General features: G+C 33.1%; 2 protein-coding genes across 3 annotated transcripts; one reads left to right on the top strand and one right to left on the bottom strand.

The window, feature by feature from the left end:
- Positions 1-998: 998 nt before the first annotated feature.
- LOC132907803 (arrestin domain-containing protein 17) lies at positions 999-6,047 on the bottom strand. Of its 2 annotated transcripts, none has more exons than XM_060961213.1 (7): positions 5,471-6,047; positions 3,518-3,673; positions 3,237-3,448; positions 2,772-2,954; positions 2,477-2,688; positions 1,945-2,132; positions 999-1,834 (listed from the first exon to the last, which is right to left on the bottom strand). In XM_060961213.1, the coding sequence occupies exons 1-7, from the start codon at positions 5,583-5,585 to the stop codon at positions 1,701-1,703; spliced, it is 1,200 nt and encodes a 399-aa protein (XP_060817196.1). In that variant the 5' UTR covers positions 5,586-6,047; the 3' UTR covers positions 999-1,700. The 2 variants fall into 2 exon arrangements, with proteins under 2 accessions (XP_060817196.1, XP_060817203.1); XM_060961220.1 differs by lacking the exon at positions 5,471-6,047 and adding an exon at positions 5,211-5,441.
- Positions 6,048-9,122: 3,075 nt separating this feature from the next.
- On the top strand, positions 9,123-22,719 carry LOC132907796 (synaptotagmin-4). The gene is made up of 6 exons (XM_060961199.1): positions 9,123-9,318; positions 10,898-11,212; positions 12,061-12,422; positions 13,096-13,254; positions 13,964-14,281; positions 16,333-22,719. Exons 1-6 carry the CDS (start codon positions 9,267-9,269, stop codon positions 16,450-16,452), a joined length of 1,326 nt encoding a protein of 441 aa, XP_060817182.1. The 5' UTR covers positions 9,123-9,266; the 3' UTR covers positions 16,453-22,719.
- Positions 22,720-22,768: the final 49 nt, after the last annotated feature.

The following is a 22,768-nucleotide window of genomic DNA, read 5'->3' as shown; positions in this document are numbered from 1 at the left end:
GAAGTTATCGATAGAGATCTTTCCGCAAAACATGATTAACGTGAAATCAATAGACACCTTGAACGGCCATGTCGTGACCAGGGAATAAGATATAAAGCGTTTTTATTTTTAACACAGTTATATTATTCATTTTTCGATGGAATTAGATTCATGAAGGAAAGAAGTGATCAGCTAATTTAATTGATAAATTGCTATATACTGTTATAGTTTACATATACTGAAACTTAAGATTTTAAGTAATTATAATCGCACGAAAGGCGTCGATAGAAAGGGAAATTTTAGTTCGTTAAAAATTTTGATTAATTTACAATTATTTGAAGAAATTCATTTCATTTGTTTAATTCATTTTTAATTTAAGAAATTGATTTTAATTTATTGGAGAGAGTTATTCGTTTAATTCTCGGACAGACATCTACGCGTCTACCGTAACTGCAGTAGGTAAGAACATTCCTGCATGGATAAGGTTGAGTAACTGGAACTTTATTAAAGCACAAGACGGAAAACAAGATCAGAAATGAAATAAATGTAATTGTAATCTATTGAGCATGCAATAGTATATAACATTTCCGAAATGTTTTACTCGTACATTTTATTAAATATATTGATAGAATAACAATAATAAAAAATAATAATACACGAAGGACAAGAATTATAGATAGGAGATATTTATTTATCTCTAAAATTGATTATTTTATTATACGAAAAGATAATATGAAATAAAACTTAATCAAGTATAGTAGTATACTTACAAATATCAAATTAATGAAAATATTTATCTTAGAATGGAAACTAATGCCTGCACAGTAAACAATTGTATCCTAATTGCATTCTACTTACTTATGTAGAATTTTTTGCAATAATTCAGTAACATTATAACGTTTATTCAATTTGGCATATGAAGTCAAGCCTATACTTATATATAGGCGATACCAGATGACAGCAATTATCCCTTAATGACAGTTAATATAATTCGACAGTATATAATTAAATATTGTAAATATATGAAAAAGAACGTTTTATTAACAACAAGATAGATACAAATACAAATTTTGGAATTTGTATCTTCATTATACACAATATATTGATATAACTAATGATAGCATATAATTAAATACATATAAAAATGTGACTCGAACAAATTATCATAAAAGCTAAATGTTCTCGTATCGGCAGTTTAAAAATGTTAAATATTGCTTTAGATTGTAGTCATTCCTACGAAAAATATCATAGAAAAATATGCATAGTATTTTTTTGCATTTTGAGTATTTTCTAATTGTGCGCCTTAATTAATTAGAACGATTGTTTCATTGCAGAAATGCAACCTTCAAAACTAATTACAATGTTTGACATTAGTGGTATATGACTAACCCGCATCTCAATCAAAACGTAATATCCCTAATGAGAAATTACATAAATTAAATTATACTGTCATTCTTATGCTTTAAATAATTATTTTCTTGGGATTTGCTTTGGTTAATTATTTTGTCCGCATCCTTCTGTTTTAAAAAAAGTTAAACAAGGCGTGCTTGAACAACTCTTAATTCAGGCTATCAGCTTAAACAACATACACAATCGCGAGCTCCTAATTTTGATCAAAGCTCCTAGAATCTGTTTTACAGACTGTAATATGTAACACGTGTATGACTTTCGCTTTTCTTTCTCAAAACAAAGCACCAAATTATCAAATATCATTTCGTTGTTTACTGATTCGCCGCAAAATTGAATACGGGATATTTTGGCGCGAAACGATTCGACACACCAAAAATATATTCGGATTCACCACGTTCCCACAGACTTCTAGCACCATTGGTTGATTCTTCGTACGATGGTGGAGCTATATAATTTTATACATTAACTACTGTTAAACTATATCCTTTCTTGGAACGCAATAATTTAATTCATTAAAACTATATAATTATAAGAAATATATGAAAATATCCTTACGCAGATTAGGGTACAAATTCGATGGTGGACTTCCGTCAACGCTTGAAACTGGAATTCCTGTCATCGTCCATCCAATTTCTGAGGGTTGTGGATATCCTTCGGCCGATGGAGCACTTGGAGTTTGATAACTTACTAATGGCACCGTACCCACGAATATAAGACTGTTCTGCATCAAATTTCGATGGTACCTAACATAGAATCAACCGCTCTAACTCATTCAAAAACATTTTAACGAGCAACTAGAATCGGTTTTATAGGGCCAATTTTCCATTGTGTCGTTCAATTGCCATTCTTTGCAGATCACTCGATGAGTCATAGTATCATCGTATCATACAAATAGTGAATAGCACTGATTTATTTATAATGCTTCACAAATGTAATAGCGCATGTGTTTAATTTCACTTGAAACATGTAACGTTAAAAAAAATTCTCTTATAGTAAAATTAATAGTATACAAATTAATAACTTTTGTGTATATAAAAATTAATTAATTCGGAAATAAAATATTCTACATGAGGTAACATATACTAACCATCCTGCGACACAAGCTACGACTTTAAGATTATATTCCAAATCAATAATTCCACAATTCGTCAAGTTCGATGGAGGAAGTGGAGGGATATCGAGCTCCTGTTCATAATCTGCAGTTCCGCGTCCTTCGAAGGGTCCTTTGGCAACTTCTGCTACCACAATTTCCTCCGTTTTAGTATCAGTGGTCGGTGTGGTAGCCCGAAAAGTCACGATCTAGACTTCATGTGATTCCATTATTATCTCGAAATATTTTCACCGATATTGCATATTTATCAGCATCATCAAACTGTATATACCTTACACAGAATGAGTTTTACAGTCTCCACAGTGACTCCTGACAAATTTTCAACATTCACTTTTATTGGTATTGTTTGACCTGGTACGTATCCCCTCACTGGTAACGAATAGTTAACAGTTAATGGTGGCGTTCCGCAACATAAGCAGCAAAACGTCTTACTCATTTCCACTTGCACTTTTTCCTGAAAATGTATGCGTTTCTTTATACCATAATAAAATTTTAGATCAACTGTATGTGCAAAAGTTAAACTATCAAACATAATTTTGCTACAATTTTTATAAATTTTACATATGAAAAATTTCACTCTCGATTTAATTTTCTACTTCGAAATGTATGCTAAATTTTAAGGAACTGAATGTTCCCATAACTGTTTAACGAATGCCAATTATTCGTAGCTTCAGTTTCAATCGTGAAACATTCACTAAATTTTCACTGAATGAAGAATTTTCTGATGAACACGTACCGAGCACCTTGCTTCTTGATTAAGATCAAAAGGCGACACTACTGTAAAGGGGCTCTTTACTTCTTGATCGAATTTCCAAGGGCGATCTAGAATCGCTTTGACTGTATACCGAACGTGGCCAAAATCGGATTCGAAACTGCTGGGTAAATTCATGGGTAGAATACATTGAAACGGGAATTTATGCTCGCCGCCTTGTATCTCGATTTCACCTCCTAAAGAAAATTTATTACTTTTTCCAATGAAAGTTCTAACCAATGAAATAATTTAAGGTAAAATTTTACCAGAAGCTGATCCAACAAGATAATACTTTGTATCGAAGTATTCTTCATGTGCGGTGACTGTCTGAGTTCCATCTCTGTACTGTCCTCTCTCATCCATATCCTGTTTGTCTGTTGTCCAACATGTGTTCGCCACACCTTTTATTTTTACGCATATGCCTAGAAAAATAATGAAATTGTTAAATGTTATATTATCAATCAATTGATATTTCTCTTACATAAATTATAGAATATCGTATACATATGACATTCTACACTATAAAGAGAAATTACGTATAGTTCAAATTCATCAATCTTAGTTCCATACTGCATACGGTAATGGCTTTTAAATTTATCTAGTTGAAATCACATATTGATTTAAGTACAATTGAATACAATTGTACTCCGATACAATATGAGTAAGATTGAGGTATTGTTTTTGAGAACATTGAAAACTAATTATTACTTTCTTCACATCTTCGCTATATAGATGTAATTTAATACTGAAATTAAATAGTTTTGTTACTTTGTTTCATTGCATATGATATAAATGTATATATAATATGTGATAGTGTACATTGCCTTGTATGGTTCCAACGTTTAACTCGATTTCAGATAACTCTGAATAGCAAAATTATCAGAGCTCCATACTTTCAATTACTTAAGGCGTTTCACATTGCTCGGTTTAAACAGAAAGTGACACATTTTTGAAATTACCATTAACAATGAGATAATGGTGTAAAATTAAACGCGAGCCAACCGCAAGTCGATGTTAATAAAACATTACATCAACGTCAAATAAATGTCAAGAATATCGCATCACAAGAGAATCCTATAGAATATTTTTATGTGGCTGACATAAATTTAAAATATAAATAGCATCGCTTATAGAAGAAACGTTCGTGATTTGTTAAAAATGTTACGAGAATAAAAGGTGATAAGGTATAAAATCATAAAAATAATTAGCAAAAATAAGCAATAATAATATATACAAATTTCAAAAAAATTAAATTAATAACAATACTCTGTCATATGTGAGACTGTAATACAATAGCAAATAATGATATTAAATAATATTACAACGAAGAAATAGTACCAATACTAAAATGGGATATTAGCTATAGTAAAGTAATTAGAAGAATAATGTTATATATAATATAGTAATACAATACAGCGTGACGAAAACAAGTGTTCCACGGCCGATCGCCACTGTTCATTTCCACTGTGCGGGTGTGTATGGTCGTGCTATAATTAAACTACACCTTACCACAAAGAAGAAAAAAATATTCTCCACAGGAATGCGGCGACAGGAGCTCGACAATATACATCGAATATCATTTCGAAATTAGAAGGAAACTTAGAATAGAACATGCTCCTACATAAGCAGTATACGGAGAATGCATCTAATATTATACATAGTTTCTCCCACACTCAAGTAATAGTTCTTTGTTCCACATTCGCTTTAACTTTTTAGAATTCTTACAGATGGGAAATAATTTAACAATATTTCCTTAATAGAAAATACTAAATAATTTCACTTATTCCTTTGCTATTTAAATTTGAGCAAAACTTACTTTTCTAAATGTACGAAATGTTTATAGTCATTCTTTAATTCGTCAAAGACCTTTTTCATTTAAATCACAGATCTTTCTTCGTTTAAATTATCTAACTAAACGAAGAATACTACAAATAATTCTCGTTACTTCTTCGTATTTACTACCGCTACCTCTCCTTATTTTCTAATACGGCATATATCCTCGAATCTGCAAAATGCATTACACATCATGATCTGCCCGGCGACACACAGCCGTATTTCCAATAAGAAAGCATATGAATGTCGCGTATCTCGAACACTTAGAAACACCTGTCGATCTCTAGATATTACTAATCGAGTATATACTATCACATATTATTCATCCGGAAATAACATCGTCTGACTGAGTCACTCGACAATACTTTCGAATATGCATAACATACCACGAATCTTCTTCGTACTGTTTAATACCACGATGATATTTCCACTGACGGTCTGTCCTGGATAATAAGTCCCCCAAGGATTGTCGTAGATTATTCGGAAATCCTTTAGTCCCATGTCTGTTGCGACACGGTCACACCTTTCGCTGTCACTTGATTTATAAATTCGTCTTCTTTCTTTATTTATTAATTATTCCAGTGACGTTCGGGGATAGATATGCGATCGTCCAACATACGGTCGTTCATCCGTCGTTCTTGTTCCACACACTGAGCACACGCAGCGCGGCTATATCGAGCCGCTCGTAAAAGCCGGTCTGATCGTAGTTACGAGTCCACGTTACTACGTACCATTCGATATTTGTCTTCTGCGCACATACCAACTGACGCAGTGCTGGTAGAACGATGCTACAGGCCATTTCAAACAGATTATTGACAACGGCGCTTGTTACTCTCGCGCTGAAAAATCTAAAAGAGAGGTTATGATTCAAAGAGAATTGGAAAGTGATGTAAAATTCAATATTTACTGTTTTGCTACACTTTGATCTTAGCTATCAGGCCCAGCAGTGATAAAAAATAGGGTGGCGTTAGATTCGTTGTGTGCTATTCAACTGCACTTCGATCATTGGTATCAGACTGAAAAGCGATAAAAAAAGATCAAGGTGCAATAGAATAGTAAATAATAAACTTAACGTCACATTTCAATTTATCACTATTTTACGTATTATAGTATTTGCTATTATATTAATGATACAACTGCACCGTGTTTAACGTGCATATGTGCTTCTATCAATGCAGTTGAAATGACGAAGTTTCATAAAAGATATGTAATGCAGGAAGCAAAACAAACGAGATAATAATTCAAATAATTTCTCTCATCATTTTGGTACACATTTTTTTCCAGTTTTTAAGCATCCTGTATATCCACACTGCGTCAACGATAACGTGAAAATACGACGATTATGAAAGAATATTATACCATCAATATTTATATGACCATTTAGAAGCTCCTGAATATTAGTACTTTTAAAATTACGCTCGCCACTTTTGAAGTTTCCTATATACACGAGTTCTATCAACGATGACGTAACAACATTACGTTGGCCCCATTGGTTAAGCGTGGATAAACATGCGCCCAGGTAAAGTGTTTTCACGTATCATGGCGCTGTAGCCTCGTGATAGAAACGCGCATGCTTCTATTCAAGTCTAATGACGTCATAGGCGGATAACAGATAAGATAGCGATGATGTAATTGACGAAGACGGCTGATAATAAAACTAACTCTTATCCTCAAATGGTCGGACTCTTCCAATTTGTTAAGATAATTAAACGAGTCATCACTTTTATCGGTTATCTGCTTAAATTATAATTAACGGAATGATCAAAGTTCGTGTATATGATAGTCCTTAATATAACTTGTATTTAAAGTGATTCTAAATTTCCTATCAATGATATGTCGCTAAAAATACCAATGATTTAAAATTAATAACTATTTTTAGAAATAACTTTCAAATACAATTGCTTTATTTTTAACACCATGTTATTTTATAAATCATTTTATAGATCATACTAAAAGAGTAATCTAAAGATAAAAGTAAAAATTAAAACGTCAAACAATAAAAATAAATATCGATATTGTAATAAAATAACGAAATATCGAAATAAAATAACGATTACAAATGAAGATTATAAGTAGAAAAGTAGAAAATTATTATGGATAAACTTTTTGAAGAAATGCATTTACGTAAAAGGTATATATAAAAACCAATTGTTAATAAGATTCGAATGAATTTCTTTATTTTGATTGAAAATCTATTCTATTCTTTCCTAAAAAAAAAAAAGATTTAGTAAAACACGAGCGTTAAAGATTTAGTAATAATTTCTATAAAAGCTTGAAAATGAGAGCAGTTATCTGTCACTCACGTAATCCCAATTCGTTTAAAAAATGTAGTAGATGTGCACGCGCCGTGTCGCGCTCTGCGTACACGATATTTTACGGAAATTTATTTTCACGTCGAACATCATCGCTTGTGTTTTCGGACACAGAAAATACGAACCTGTCCACGTGAATGAGAAGGTTGGCATTCGATCCTCAAAAATATTTCACAGTTATGAATATACTTGTATATATGCGCAACGCGGCCTTCATCAATATTTCGATCCAGTGGAAATGATATTTGTATGAATAAATTTTGGACAAATTTGATACGAAGAAAAATTTAACATTTCAAAAGGCAAGAGATATATTTCTAAAATATTGGGCGGTTTTAACAAATTTCTTCAATTTAGACAAAGGAACTGTTTATATACGTATATTTGACATATATTTCTGAGATTATAAATGCAAGAAATATGACGTTCTAATTTAATTAGTAACATAAACTTCGCAATTTATGCGTGATTCGTGCCATCATACGAATGTTAATTTCTTCACTTAATTAGAAGGTTTGAGGCGATAGATGACTCATAGAGACTTATCTTCCGTATGTTAGCTGTAATGTAGATCGATAATTCAAAACAGAACTCGCGGGAAGTGGATTAAAGTTGCAGTTTTACTTTTAGTCTCACCTTTCCCTTCGACTCTGATGCTTTCTCCATTTTACCGAAGGGGTGAAAATAAATTAACTTTAATAAACATAACTAATATAAATATGATAATAATATCGTCAGAAGTAAATAATTAAAAATATCGCGGCATAATTCTTCCTAAACATGCAAAATTTCTATATTATTAGTATTTATATAATAATTTCTTCGGTATTACTATATCACAATATTTTTATCGGTATTTCAAAACGTATCAATGAAGATCGTTAAAATAAAACATTTAAATTATAAATATGTGAGTACGTCAGTTTCATGCAGAAGGGTCCATTGTACCTGTAGTCCACGCCCAAATATAAATATAGATAGATATTACCTATTGTTTCTTTAAAAATCAGTACGTTCCCCGGGTATTAGCCTTACACTGCAAAAACAAATATGAATTCCACGATGAAATATTCTGACGTTTACAAAACCGTATGAATATGCTTTCAACGTAATGACTAAACGATAAAAGGAACATACGTATTTATATCGATACTTTATATTAAAAATATAGAGGGGAATCGATCCTAAAAATAAGAAAAAGGAAATATCTTTACGCTAAATCAAAATTACATAAAAGGTGTTATCATTCAGTTCTCGCTATCTCCAAACTCTTTCTCAATCGTATCACGCTCACCGTGACACGTCAAAAACAAAACACTACCTTAACTCTCGGACTTCAAAATCCCAGGATTATCAGAAACGCGCACAAATCTTTTAATTCCTCTTCCCTTTTCCCTGAAAGCCCTCTTCCATCATGAGTCATCCTTCGTGGGTAATAAAAACTAGTCATCCTATCGTTTCTCAGAATATCAGTTCTAAAACCAAGCTACTCCAACAATCGATATCCCGTCGATTCGACCCCTGGTTGCGCCACTTCCCCTCAAGTGCATCATCCTGTGAAATCCTTCGTTACCTGCAGGGACGGGGGCCCTTCTTTCGTCGTACGACCATCGAAACAGCATTGTCCCTGGCGTCATGGTCGTCGTCACCGTCTTGATCGTCGGCGTCGTGGTCGTCGTTGGTTCCTTTTCCAGCGACGTCTATTCCGCGCAAGCCCCGGACGTTACTATTGATCGGAGCATTTCGTCCGATGGTCGCCTCAGAATACCACGAACGGTCCGCACGCCGTAAATATTCGTTCAGTGCGTCGTGGCCGAGTAACTTACGCGGATAAAAGCGTCCAAATAGACGGAGGAAAACGTGGCCGAACATGGTCGGAGGAGTGACGGAAGACGGACCTGTGATTCGACCCGTCGATTTCGGTGAGTGGACCACGTTTACGTGAAATTCAACTCGTCCTAGCCTTTTCTGCGTATCTTCTTCGAACCGGGCAATCCTTGTGATTCAACCGACATCGATCCTCCTTCGCAACCACGATTCCGAGCTCTTTGCTCGATTTACGCGATTACACCATCGTGCATCGCTTCTCCTTCTTTCGGGGATAACTCGATTTCGAAGATGCCATTCGACTGATTCGAATGGGACACTAGTTCGGGATCGAGGAAATCGTGGCGCCGATAGCTGCAGACAGCTGTTACACCGCGTAATCTTGTGCGTTTCGTGACTGGGTGTTTCCATTGATTGCGATCACTTTTATTTTATTTCTTGTCGTTGTTTGTAGCTGCTTGTAGTTGAATTAAAGTAAATTACTTTCGAATTTGTTCTCGTTGCTTCGTATTCTTAACTGCTTATAGATGAGTCAACGTAGACTAACTACTTTAGAATAATACATGTAATCGCAATGATTGATGAATTATTTAATAAATTGCTTCAATTCGACGATATATGCATATAGTAGAGGATGATTGATTTTACGGATAACGACACACAACAACATGTGATATTTGTCAGTCGATGCTTGTATTATCAGTATCAATTAGTTCACGTATATACGTAGATTCGACGATTGATGCTGTTTTGGGGATGTTTTAGGGTCGACGTTGCGAACCCATACGGTTCCATAACTCGTTATAGGGAAATTTGATAACCATGTTATTCGTAATAGAGTATAAACTTAAAAACAACAGCCAGAATAAGGGATGAAATTCGAGTGTTTCTTATAACATTTCAACGAAAACGTTATTAAGACAGATACAAAAATAGCATAAATTGTATTTTAGCAATATCGCGTGACTTTTATTGGGACTCGTCTTATTTTTGATCGATTCGTGACGTTTACGAGGTTTGATTAAACTAGCAAATAAGACGCGCATGTTGTCACGATGATTCAACGTTGCCAGGATTTGCTATTAGTCAGCAATGAGAGGCTAACCTTCCTAGGAAATTCAAATCTCCTCTGATCGATATATATTTTCGTCTTCGTACGAATTAATTTCTTCGATGCTAATTGCGCAAAAAATATAACTACAGATTTTAGATAGATTTTTTCCTGGCCTGTGGTTCTCATTAACTACAACCGGTTGCCACTTGCATTCAAGCGCGTAATGGAATTAAAACACGCGATAAGAAACCAAATTAAAAAATATTCTTTTATAACCAATGAGAAGAGTAGGTTAAAATATAAAACTGAGAATGTTAAATTAAGAAAAGAAAGATGTATTTAATCTTTGTCGTAAATTGAGATCTTAGGAGCAAGATACGAAAATTAAAAAATACGATATTTAGAAAATGTTATAAGAAATACGATGATACCTTCCAACGTCATATACTTACATATACATGTAAGTACAGTAATTTTAAACATAAAATACACATACTTGATTGCTAATTCCTCCATAATGATCGTTCATAAGCGAAACGCGTATTAAAAACAAAAATTCAATAAACTGCCGATAAGTAAAAAGTAATAGAATTTCAAGGAAAAATATGCGTGAATTTCAGTGTCGACGACGACCGTAGTCGCACTATGTATAGGAGCCGTTTTCCTACTTTGCGCCGTCGCCATGACCTGGTGGCTTTGTCGACGACGTCGTGAACACACCAAGCTGAACTCCGACAAGTCCCTGGCGTTCAGGCCACCCCACAGAAAACCGACAGCAGTTAAAAGTCCCGGTAGTACCAGCCACTACCTGAAGAAGAGTCCAAGCCCGACCGGACTAGCCAAGAGTCCTCCTGGTTCAGGAGGACAGACGCCCAGCCCGACCGGATCCCAGTCGTCGAATCCTGGATCACAGCCAAGAACACCTCAGGGTACAGGTATAAATCTTCGTTCAAGGACGTTTATTAACACCCTTTTCTAATCTAACAATCGAATTGGTCGAATATGCACAATTTTGTTTTCAGCGGAATTATTTCCTAGCTATATATTAATGCATTCTTTTGTAATTTTAATTCTATATCTTACGTTTATAATACGACAACATGCAAAACACAAGGTAGGAAATGAAAAAGTAAGCGTTTTTCTTATAAATACGAAAACGTGATTGTTTATTTGTACGGAGAATGAATTAAAAATGGTTGGTTAGCGGTTGGTGCGGGTTTGTGCGCTTTGAACGATTAGCTGAATAACACGAGCGTTAAGGGGTAACACGTTGATAACCATTTAACTTGTACAAAATTTAATACCTCCAGTTATTACTTCCATAATTGGATACAAGAATCTGATAAATTTTAACATCTTTACTTTTACTATCGAATATTTGACTATTTAGCCGTCGGTATCGCGTCGTAAAAAACGAGTGAAGATATATATACAAGCTTCTTTCTGCAACCTTGGTAGCTGAAAGACGTTTGCTACGGTTTAACTCAGAAGCAACACTTCCGTCCTCTCTTGAAAGTTCATTTAAAATTTATTCCAATTCTACGTAAAAGACAGTACTCGCGGAAGGAAAAATTCTTGCTGTACAAGAACGAGAAATTAGGACAAATAAATTCTAAAGTACTAACCACGTAAAATAATGAATATGGTTGATAGAAATTACCTTAAATTGCTAAATGACTGAATGTACTTGGTGGAAATTATTCCTAAGCCAGCGTATTAACATGTTAGAAGAGACTGGGTTATCGATGATTAAAATATCGGTTGCTCGTTCGATCAACTGCAGGCACTCCGGCTCAGACACCTTCTGGCGAGGTTACTCTAAGCATCGAGAATGAACGGGATAAGGCGGAAATTGAGAACAACGAGAAAACAGAACGTGAAAAGAACCACGGAACAGAGAATAACAAAGGCGATATGGGTCAATTGGTATTCAAATTGCGGTACGTAAACGAACAAAATGCACTCGGAGTGACAGTGGTGAACTGCAAGGGACTACCTGCGAGGGCTACCAGCGATCCTTACGTGAAATTGAAGTTATTGCCGGATAAACAACACCAAGCGAAAACCAGAGTACTCAGAAATACTAGAGACCCCGTCTATGATGAAGATTTCACGTTCTTCGGAATATCAAAAGACCAGCTTCAGGTAACAAATTCTTTCTACTTTTTGTCTTTTAAAAGCAACAATTAAATTAAAAATCTGTAATTTGTTTATTTCTTTTTACTTTAATTTGTCGTTAATACATTCAATGGTATTCGAATGTTAAGAGCGTGAATCTTAAGAGTTTGTTATGGACAATAGAGAATTACGATCGAAAGTGAAATTACAATGGTATCTAATAACTCGCTTGAGATTACTTCTTTATTATTTACTTTCTTTATTGTCACCTCGAAACGAAGTGATAACAAATAATTGACGTTAAAACCAATGACTATAACGTTAAAGTGACGATACGGTACAATGTTTCTTACTTAAGCTGCGTTAATGCTTTTGTAAATTCTTTTATCGTTTCGTGTTTCAATATATGTTATTATTATATGTTATTGTTATTAATTAGACTTCGTTGCATGAAATGTTTGATTATTCTATGTCCATAAGAAAAGATATATATATGTGATGAATTTATAAAGATAAAAAAGAGAATGAGATTTTGTAATATATATAATATTTTAAATTCAAAGTGAGTTAAGTTCAGGGCATAAATATTCTAAATTTAGAATTAGTCGAGTTCAAGATATAAATAAATATAAAGATTAGATCAATTAGAAAACGAATCGAGATATCTCATCGAAACGTATCTTTTCGTTATCGTTTACAGAAAATCAGTCTGCACTTTATAGTACTCAGCTTCGATAGATATTCTCGGGACGATATTATCGGTGAACTGACATGTGCACTTTCATCGGTGCCCGATTTGGAGAACGCTGATAATCAGGAGATATCATTGTGCCGAAAAATATGCCCTAGGAGTCTAAAGGTAAGAAATAAAACACTAATGAAAAATTAACTTTTTCAAGTTACTCTACTAATAGCTTGTAATTTTTGTCGAATTTCACATTTAGCGTTAACAAACGTTCGTTAAACCTTTTTCCGAAAAATGTTCTTTCTCCCTTCTCACACGCAACACAACGCAGCGAACAAAGATAATGCGGAGAACAAAAATTACGAAAAATTAACGTAATTTGTATATTAACGTTTTTACAGCTCCTCGTGAAAAAAAAGAAAGATACGAGAATGAATTTTATTTAATTAATTATCTAGCAAACAGATCGATCATCCAAAGCCATATTTTAAGAAACCATGAGAGCTTTTTGTAATATCAACAGAAAAAGATGCAGGTTTGTTAATGTAGCAAAACCTGATGAAAAAAAGGAAAAGAAGGAGGCTAAAATTCCGGTCAATTTTATCTTTCCGTTCTAATTATTATTAGCAAAACGTTATTCGAGCTTCGATACAATAAAATTTGAACGCGCGATGCAATAAATTTCTATTGCATACTTTTTGCATTTTCTTTCCTACGAACTACTCTAAATGTCGCGTTGAAGGAATTGAAAGGAAATGATATCTTGATAACTATACAAATAGTATAAAGTCTCTATCTTTTTATGACTTGTCAATTTACTCGTCAAAAAAGAACGTTATATTTTATAGTGAAAGAAAAATTGAAATCATGTCTGTGATTATAGATTCAATCACAAGGCAGGGGTGAGCTGCTAGTCTCCCTTTGTTGGCAACCGATTAACAGCCGATTGACGGTGGTTGTACTGAAAGCGCAGAATTTACCGAAGATGGACGTGACTGGGCTGGCAGATCCATACGTTAAGATCTATCTCTTGTACAACTCTCAGCGCATAGCGAAGAGGAAGACGCGCGTAAAGAAACGCACCCTTAGTCCGGTCTTTAACGAATCATTTGGTTTTGACATCCCGAACGGTGCTGATGGTCTTAACAACGTCAGCCTCGAGTTTATGCTGATCGATTGGGATCGCGTTACAAGAAACGAGGTACGTGCCTTCAACCGCGTTTCTAGCTTACTACGTGCCACTTTCGTTCTCCCATTTTGATCAGTAGATTTGATTATTTCTCCAACGTGCAACTTTCATTTGCAAATTTATCTCCTTAGAAATTATAATTTAATTACTAATATATTCTTATATACATATATAGCAGTTAGAGTAAATATTTTGTTTATTTTCCATCCCTTCACGAACGAAATGTTATATTTGTAAAGCAAATGTTTCGTCGACTTTCTGATATCACAGTAATATTTCAACCTCGGTCGTATATGGTTAATAGTTTTCCACTTAAATAACGATTAACAATTTTCGATATAGTAACTTTACCGATAAAGTTTCGTGTATTTATATTTTGTGTTCAAAACCACCCGTTGAATTATCCAGTCAATTTTTATACACCATCCATGAAACCATTCATTGCTTGCGCTTCACCAAAAGATCAATTTCTAACTTGTTTTTCACGCGCACGATCTATAGGTAATGCATATATATGTGGATAATCATTGCATTATTTAGCGTTTCGTTACTATTCTAGTTAGAAGTGAATTTTTAAGTGACCTTTTATTAATGAAGGTAAAATTTTGGAATTAACTTTGTTTCTCTGGTTCATGACTTCTAGTTATAGTTTGAAATTTTTTAAATAATTTCTTTTCAAATGAAAATAAAACCTTTTAATAATCGTTATACAGTATGTGATTATTGGTAACGTTCGCATTCGTCAATCTCTTGAAATTCTAATTTGAATTAAATTAAAAGTTATAATATTAAAATTTAATAAAATTAAAATAAATTTGAAAGTTAAATTTTAGATTATAATTTTAAATTATAATGTTACATTTTTAATAAGCAACGTATAAAAGTAAATCGAAGAGAGAAAAATCAGTTTCGCGAGGTCTGTAAAAAGACCTAAGAATTCCTTCTGCAATTTTACGAAGATATTACGATGTAACGTAGTCTTATGTTACAAATCCTTCTCGCAATATGCAAAACGCGAAGCTAAGAATTTCTAGGAATATACCTACTAGGTAATTTCGCTTGTATCAGTGTTAGTCAACAAAAATGTATGTGATTGATCGAACAATTAAGTCATGCACATGCATACAGTGATGCGTGTGTACGTTTCATACTGTACGACCCTCAAACTGTAACACTATAGACAGGTATAGCGTGACGCGACTGAAAGTCGTAGACTCGCACGATGTAGCGTGATTTTTCATAATTTTCTTACGTAACATAACACTAACTGAGCATAGCGAACTCTCATTCGATCGATAAATCAATCCGTGGACAAACCAAATTTTCAAAATGATTACCGCATGTCACGTTTTTATTTAGCTGTACGAAATACTCTATGAAATTAGGTCAAATTATATCCATAACATACCGAATAAATTCAAATAGTAATTTGATTAATCAAACAAAATCAAAGGAAACAAAGCTGATAGCAGATCATTTAGTTTCGGTTTCTCTACAAAGAACACCGAACAATATAATAATAATATAAAATTTAAAAAATGTAATAACAATATAAATTTGAACTTTTTGAAAGATTTTAATCCGTTTACACATCGAAATAATGAAAAACGCATTTAATAGGAAATATACGTAATGATAAATCACCGATTATTTCGTAAATTATTCAGAATTTCCAGCTTTCAAGTGGAAGATCTTTCTTGCGAGATGACGAAATTAACTTAAAACTGATTAATGACGTAATTATTCTATCCGTTAGAAATACGCTTATACTATATAATACCCACTTACTTTATCTTCTATTTTAAAGTCAAAGTATTTATATGTGGATATATGATACATACATACAACATTTTTATAAATAACACAATCGAAAAACAATTAAAATCTCTTTTGAACTCGTCTCGTCTTATCTCGTGATTGACACTCCAGAAACTATAACAATTGTCAATTAACCAATTAATTTCAGAGAAATCGTAGTTCGGTAAACTGTTCTGTAAATAAGATAAAATCAACAAAAAATATATTTCTCGTACCCATTATGCACATAATTGTACATTTTTTAGGTGATTGGACGACTCGAATTCGGTGGACCGAATTGTCAAGGATCCGCTCTGAATCATTGGAGGGAAGTTTGTAGCTCACCGCAGAGGCAGATCGCCGATTGGCACAAATTAAGGGAGTAAAACTAGTCTCTCCCAGCCCTGTCAACTTTCCTAGAATCCCGTCTCCAACTATCCAAATGCCCCACGTCCTTCTCCATTGCGAAACCACTGATTCACCCCTTGAAACCCTACGATGAAGTAGGGTATCTGTTTTGTAAACCTAATACTCGATGTATATTAGGCTTGAAACGAGTGGCGGCACGTCCACCCGCGATCGATGCCACTGCGTATGCACCGTGTGAAATGTTACTGTCTACTACTGTCTAGTAGTCGTCTAACCGTATTACGTGTCGGCATTGTCGGTACGAGACGTACACTACGAAGAGCGACTTCTGATTATCCGATCAATTCTGAACGCAGTTCGACTCGATAGCGAAACCACGCCTGTTTTTCGTTTTGACACCGAACGAATTGAGATTATCGATCTTCCTCGTCAGTTCGAGTTCATTGCGTAAGTTTTAAGCTTTCGTATTTTAAGTTTTAAGATTTTCACGCAACAGAAACACGTAAAATAATGCCCACTCCTCTGGAGATGATATTGATAGAGCTATGGATTTATACTATTCAGAGAAACAATTATTCGCTGAAAAAGATAATGGACAGTGAGGATAAGAGTGAGTTAGATCGTTCGCTCTTCGAGCGTAGATCGCGTCTTCGTTGATCGCAGTGGCAAACGATCGTGGGAGAAACGCATACAAAATGCTTTACGATATAAATATAGTTGTTAAGATTTCCGACCAGGTGGCAAAGGGAGGAGGAAAATGAAACAGTTAAATACAAAGCTAATTTGCCGATTATTGAAGATTACTGCACAGGGTCGTACTATGGAAAATCGATGCTTTTAATCGGAAAGTTGAAAGAAGAATTCTTGATACTTGAGTGTATCTCGAATTCCATGCAAAACCTTTGGTTTATAATATTTTATAATACATGTAGTTTGATTTGAAAAGTTGCGAAAACTTATCCCGAAACGAGCAAATTTGAATATTTTATCAGCAATTATAATTAATAAATAATTTTATCACTAAAGTGTAATACATGAAAATTTATCTTAATCTTTGATTTATCTACTTTTCAATTTCGGTCATTGACTTCAATGATAAAAGCTTAAAGCTGATCTACGTGAATGTTTATGGAGGACCTTGTTTCGAACAATACATTTGTATTTTACGAAACAAGAGTGTTTTAATGAAAGTTTATTACAGTTTAAAAATAACGTTTGAAATTTGTATTCCATTTAACTGGTTTGGTTCTTTTTTAATGCAAATAAACGTGCTGCGGAAATTTCACACGACCCTGTCAGATCACAGAAACCATCGGTTTTGGTGAAGTTAATGTGAATTAATCGTAAGAAGAATATCGAAAATCACGCGACATACTCGCAACTGTGTTTATCTCGTTCGTTGTGTAAATGCAAGAATCTCTCCAAAATGTTCGTCGAACAACAAATTACAATAATCGGGAACAATCTTTTAATATAATTTTCAGTCAGTCTCTACTCTTAGGGAAAGAGAAAAGAAAAGGAAAAGAATAGAGAGGAAGATATAGTGGAAAAGAGAAAATAGAATATTTAGTTTTGCTTCGATTGCTGTTTCTTAATATTTATAATACACAGGATTCGGAGAATTAATAGAACTCTCCAAAGATATATATAATATATATTAATAAATAAACGAATAGAATACGGTTTTGGAGCGATTCTTGTATAGAACGTATGCAAACACCGGAAGACGTGGAGATAATACCGCTAATATTAAAAACATTGATCTACTTAAAAACAATAATACGATTATTCGTTCCTGTTCCAAAATTCTCTAACTCCACGTCAACTGGCCGAACGGCAATTATAACTCGATAATTAATAATAAGGAAAGTTACGATCGCTGGTGAATACAGATTTCAGCGTCGACTTTTCGGAATATCGAAAAACTTCAAATAAAAATGCTTCTCCTCGAGATAAAATTCTTGGAGAACATTGAATAAGATTCTTGACGTGCTCCGGGGAAAAGCACTGTAACAAATGCATAGGAGGGAAGACACAGTATTGCTATAAAAGCTTCATGGTGCATTGAATTATTGAATTATCATTATTGTTGAATTATTTACGTTATATTTGTTGCAAATTTTCATTTCCTTCAAATACATATATGATTGCCCTTACTTGCTTTAACGAAAGCGAAGCATTTTCTTCTTCGTGTCATTAATAATTGTGGAACGGGGTCGAGGAATTGTGACGTTGTTTTGAAGTGCCAACGGAGACCGCTTCGCGATTGTAAATATGTAATTTACGTTTAAATGGAGGGGGGAAAAAGAATGATACGATGCTCTTTATTTAGTTACGACGAACCCATTGTGGTTTCAATTGCGATTAATGAAAAAATTAGAATTTATGACTATAGTTTATGAAAAGATTCCATTTACACAGAGTGCAACAAGAGATCAACCATTAAGTAGTGGATCTTGTTGAAATGTTTCCAATAATAGTCGATTATTGTTGAAATGGTAGTAAAGATAGCAAAACACCGCTTTCAACGAATGAAAGTATTGTCGACTCTGCTTTACACTATTTAATTAAATATATTACTTTGAAAATGAAGATTTGTTACTTAGCAGTGTATTGATGTACCTATTGTTATCAATAGAGGATTATTTTTATTCTATTATCGTTGTACGTCTGAATTATTTGACAAACTTAGATATATACGTAAGGATACGATTAAAAACGATCCTATAATTCTATAGAAGGGAAGTTAATAGCTTCTTAATCTGTTTCACCGGAAAGTAAATTAATGTAGATAAATATGCACGCGAGATATCGGCAATCGATACAATGAATTTAAATCGTATAAGAATGAGGAGTTTCTGTTTAAAGGCCCCGTTCGCATGTGCCGCAAATACAACACTGCAATGAATAACGAATATCGATTAAGTATTATGGTAGGCTCGAATTCACCGAAACTTTAAAGTTACTTTAAACTTGAGATAACCTTTAACATACGGAACTTATACACGTGGATCAATTATGAGAATATCAGCTTCGTGACTAAACTGTAAAGTACACTAGATTACTGCAGCATAACCGACCACCGCTAATTACGAAATATTTGCTATGTTTGGAACATTTTTTCTGACGATATGTTTAACGAAACATAGCGAGAGTCTCACGGTGAACGCAACAGAAATGTTCCTAGAAAGTAATCACGCATAACTCGATTAAGCGAATATTTTTAATGTATCGAACGTTTGATGAAAGGCAGAGCAACGTTTTTCAATGCAAAGTTACAAAAGTTTCACATTTTAGACATTATACATTTCAAAATATAATTTGTAGGTTATTGACAAACTTACAGTAAGTCCGACCTAGATTGCAATTTCATTCAATAAATCTCGTTTACTTATTCCGTCACCTCGATTTAATTCAGATCCAAAGTTTAGAAAGTTCCAGTTCCAAGTAAATCGACGTTAATATATTTCTTGTTTATGTAAAAGCAAGACAACCAACCACGTGATATTGCATTTCATGATGAATGTCGAAGTAATGAAATTGTAATACAGATGCACTCGTAAAGTTATAAATATCAATGAAAGTGTTAAATAACATGCATCAATTATACCTTAAATACGAAGTATAAGTGAAAGCGAAAATAAGTCACATAATTATTTAACCGAAAAAGAGAATTTAAAACACGTAGATCGAATCAAGCAAGGCATGAATGAAATTTATTGGCTTTTATGAAAGTTTGAATTCGTTAAAGACGTGATATACCAGAACGAAATAAGAAGCACCGCCATAGAGGGTCAAATTAAACCAAACAAAAATGCAATCTGTATTTCCTGTCCGTAAAAGGAAAGCGCCTGACGTGTAAAACGTTTAAATACATATGCGTGTCAGTCGGTAACTGGTAAGATATAAAGCGATTGCTTATTTTTTTATCGTAACTTTTCGCTCCATCGTCCTTCCTTTGCAAAAGATGCAATGGCAAGATCAGAAAGAGAGCTGCTAAGGCAAAGGGAGAAACCGATTGTTTGCAAAAGAGGAAGATGCAACGACAAAATGTGGGCATAGATCAGCACCAATAAAAAACGAAAGTAACAACAGGTACATCGTAATATATCACAAAAAAAATTACAAAAATACACCGAATACATAAATTTTCGTAATTAAATATAGTAGAAAGAAATGAGAGAAACCAGAAGATCGGTACTATTGCGCACCATGGTGGAACGAAAGATAAAAATAAAACGGAATTACACGATCGAGAGTTTCAGGATATTTATTTAATTGCTATACAATTACAGATACAACTATATAAGAAACGACTATAATAAGTAGCACGTAGTAAGACATCTCATAAATATCATCTGTCGTTCTCCTTGAGCTTGTTATTAATCGTTCGACGATTTTCGAATAAGACAGCGATTTACCAATGCGGAAACGCAGCTTCGTGAGATCGACAGATGCGATGTAACATAATGAACGTCGGTATGGAATGCTGGAAAATCACCGTTCTTGTCACAGTTCCTTTCATCATTTTTCTTCTTTCATTTGTCGATAATTTCGCGGTTAGGGACTTTACAACAACGATTTTTTGTATTGAGATTTACGATGTAGTTAATACTCGTTTATGGAATATAGAAAAGAGATTCACTTCGATTGTTTAGAATCCAACCCTTCCCTGTTTTTCAATAAAGTATAATACGTGAATTTATCATACATATTTAAATGCAATGAGTCGCTTAAAAATTATTTTCTAATTCACCATATATTGATATAATTTATTATCTTCCAATATTTTCTGTTTTATATGTATGTTTCAGAACGTATTTGTCGCTTGGTCCATAATTTTTATGAGACATAACTGTCGACATAATAATTTTGACAACGATAAACTTTTTATTGTTCGATAAAACTTTATAATATAATAATTACACATCCCAACGTAAAATTTAAATTTGAGGTGTATACATATGTAAAAAAAATTATATACTAAAAATAATTTACTGTATTAATATATTGAAAAACGTTTCATTTGACATTAAAACAGCCTGACATTTTTTACAAAAGGAAATACCTACATGCGGTGGGACAATAATTAACATCGTATAAGTTGGAAATGCAGTAAAAGATGCGTAAATAATTTAGATATTTTATTTATTCCTAGATTAATTTATTTATAATTAATATATTTATTTATGAATTAATTTTATATTATACCTTAAATATAGTATATTTCCAACTTAATAAATTAATAAGAATCTTTTGCAAAATAAGTTTTCAATACTATTTTGCAATGCTATTTTACAAAAATAATTTGAAATAATTCATGACTTCCGTATCATGTTTCATATTGCAACGCCAGATTAAGTGAACTACACATAACTCATAAGTTATGTAATAAGCTACTTTTATATATAAACTCTTTAACAATACGAATAACCACGATAAGAAGTATTTTATTTTTGTAATAATTTTTATATTGGAAAAGATAATATAAATTTTCTAATTTGTTTCTATTTCATCCTCTTTCTTTTTTGTTTTCATCTTTCTCTTCTGATCATTTTAATGTTGTGTTTTAAATGATGCAATCAATCGGCAGTTATAAATAAACTGTACTTCTTGAAATAAAAATATCTAACCGCACCTTTAATATTTACAAAAACTAATGGCACTTATAAACGATTCATAAATATACACATATATAAATACCAATAAACTTTAATAAATTAATACGACATAACCACTAATATTTAAAAAGAGTTGTTTAAAAAGATGATATAAAAAATAATTCGTGAAGAAAAATGTTAACAGAGAAACTATACCACTGCACATATCAGTTTACATACACTTAAAATTATAGATCTACTGTAATATTGTAATATTTTCGCATACATGTATTTTTACTATATCAATATTTTTAATCAAATATTAATTTAGATGTATTTATAATTTTAGTTTATTATTCGACTCGTCTTGTAGACAGATTTCTACACAGAAATTAATATGCGATACCGTGACAAGTCACGTCTAACGATTTAGAAAAAAAATAAGAAAGAAATCTAGACACTTTTAATATATAATGTTATTAATATTTTTCTTCACGAATAAAATCTGCGGTATAATAGAATTATATTTAATGCAGAGTTTGCAATTAATGATAAGCCTTGACAAGAAATCGGTGCTTTTCGAACATTCCGCATATCATGTACGCGTATAGACATGGCGTATGATGACATGTGTACGGTCAGATTTTAAGGCTGTGTGGTCAATAAAATAATGAAACGAGATAATTTTAATGATCTTTTTCAGACTCGTCCTCTTCTAAATATATAGCATACC

The sequence above is a fragment of the Bombus pascuorum genome, chromosome 1 (genome assembly GCF_905332965.1).
Source record: "Bombus pascuorum chromosome 1, iyBomPasc1.1, whole genome shotgun sequence".
Taxonomy (NCBI): domain Eukaryota; kingdom Metazoa; phylum Arthropoda; class Insecta; order Hymenoptera; family Apidae; genus Bombus; species Bombus pascuorum.
This window is presented reverse-complemented; position numbering and strand designations above follow the sequence as displayed.

What these genes read in the sequence shown, in the direction of transcription:
- LOC132907803 (XM_060961213.1), bottom strand. Translation starts at nt 5,585, where the DNA reads ATGGGACTAAAGGATTTCCGAATAATCTACGACAATCCTTGGGGGACT. An exon ending in TCTTGTTGGATCAGCTTCTG is followed by an intron (nt 3,449 to 3,517) that starts GTAAAATTTTAC and finishes AATTTTCTTTAG; the next exon opens with GAGGTGAAATCGAGATACAA. An exon ending in GTAGCTTGTGTCGCAGGATG is followed by an intron (nt 2,133 to 2,476) that starts GTTAGTATATGT and finishes ATTCTATGTTAG; the next exon opens with GTACCATCGAAATTTGATGC.
- LOC132907796 (XM_060961199.1), top strand. Translation starts at nt 9,267, where the DNA reads ATGGTCGGAGGAGTGACGGAAGACGGACCTGTGATTCGACCCGTCGAT. An exon ending in GATTCGACCCGTCGATTTCG is followed by an intron (nt 9,319 to 10,897) that starts GTGAGTGGACCA and finishes CGTGAATTTCAG; the next exon opens with TGTCGACGACGACCGTAGTC. An exon ending in ATCGCGTTACAAGAAACGAG is followed by an intron (nt 14,282 to 16,332) that starts GTACGTGCCTTC and finishes TACATTTTTTAG; the next exon opens with GTGATTGGACGACTCGAATT.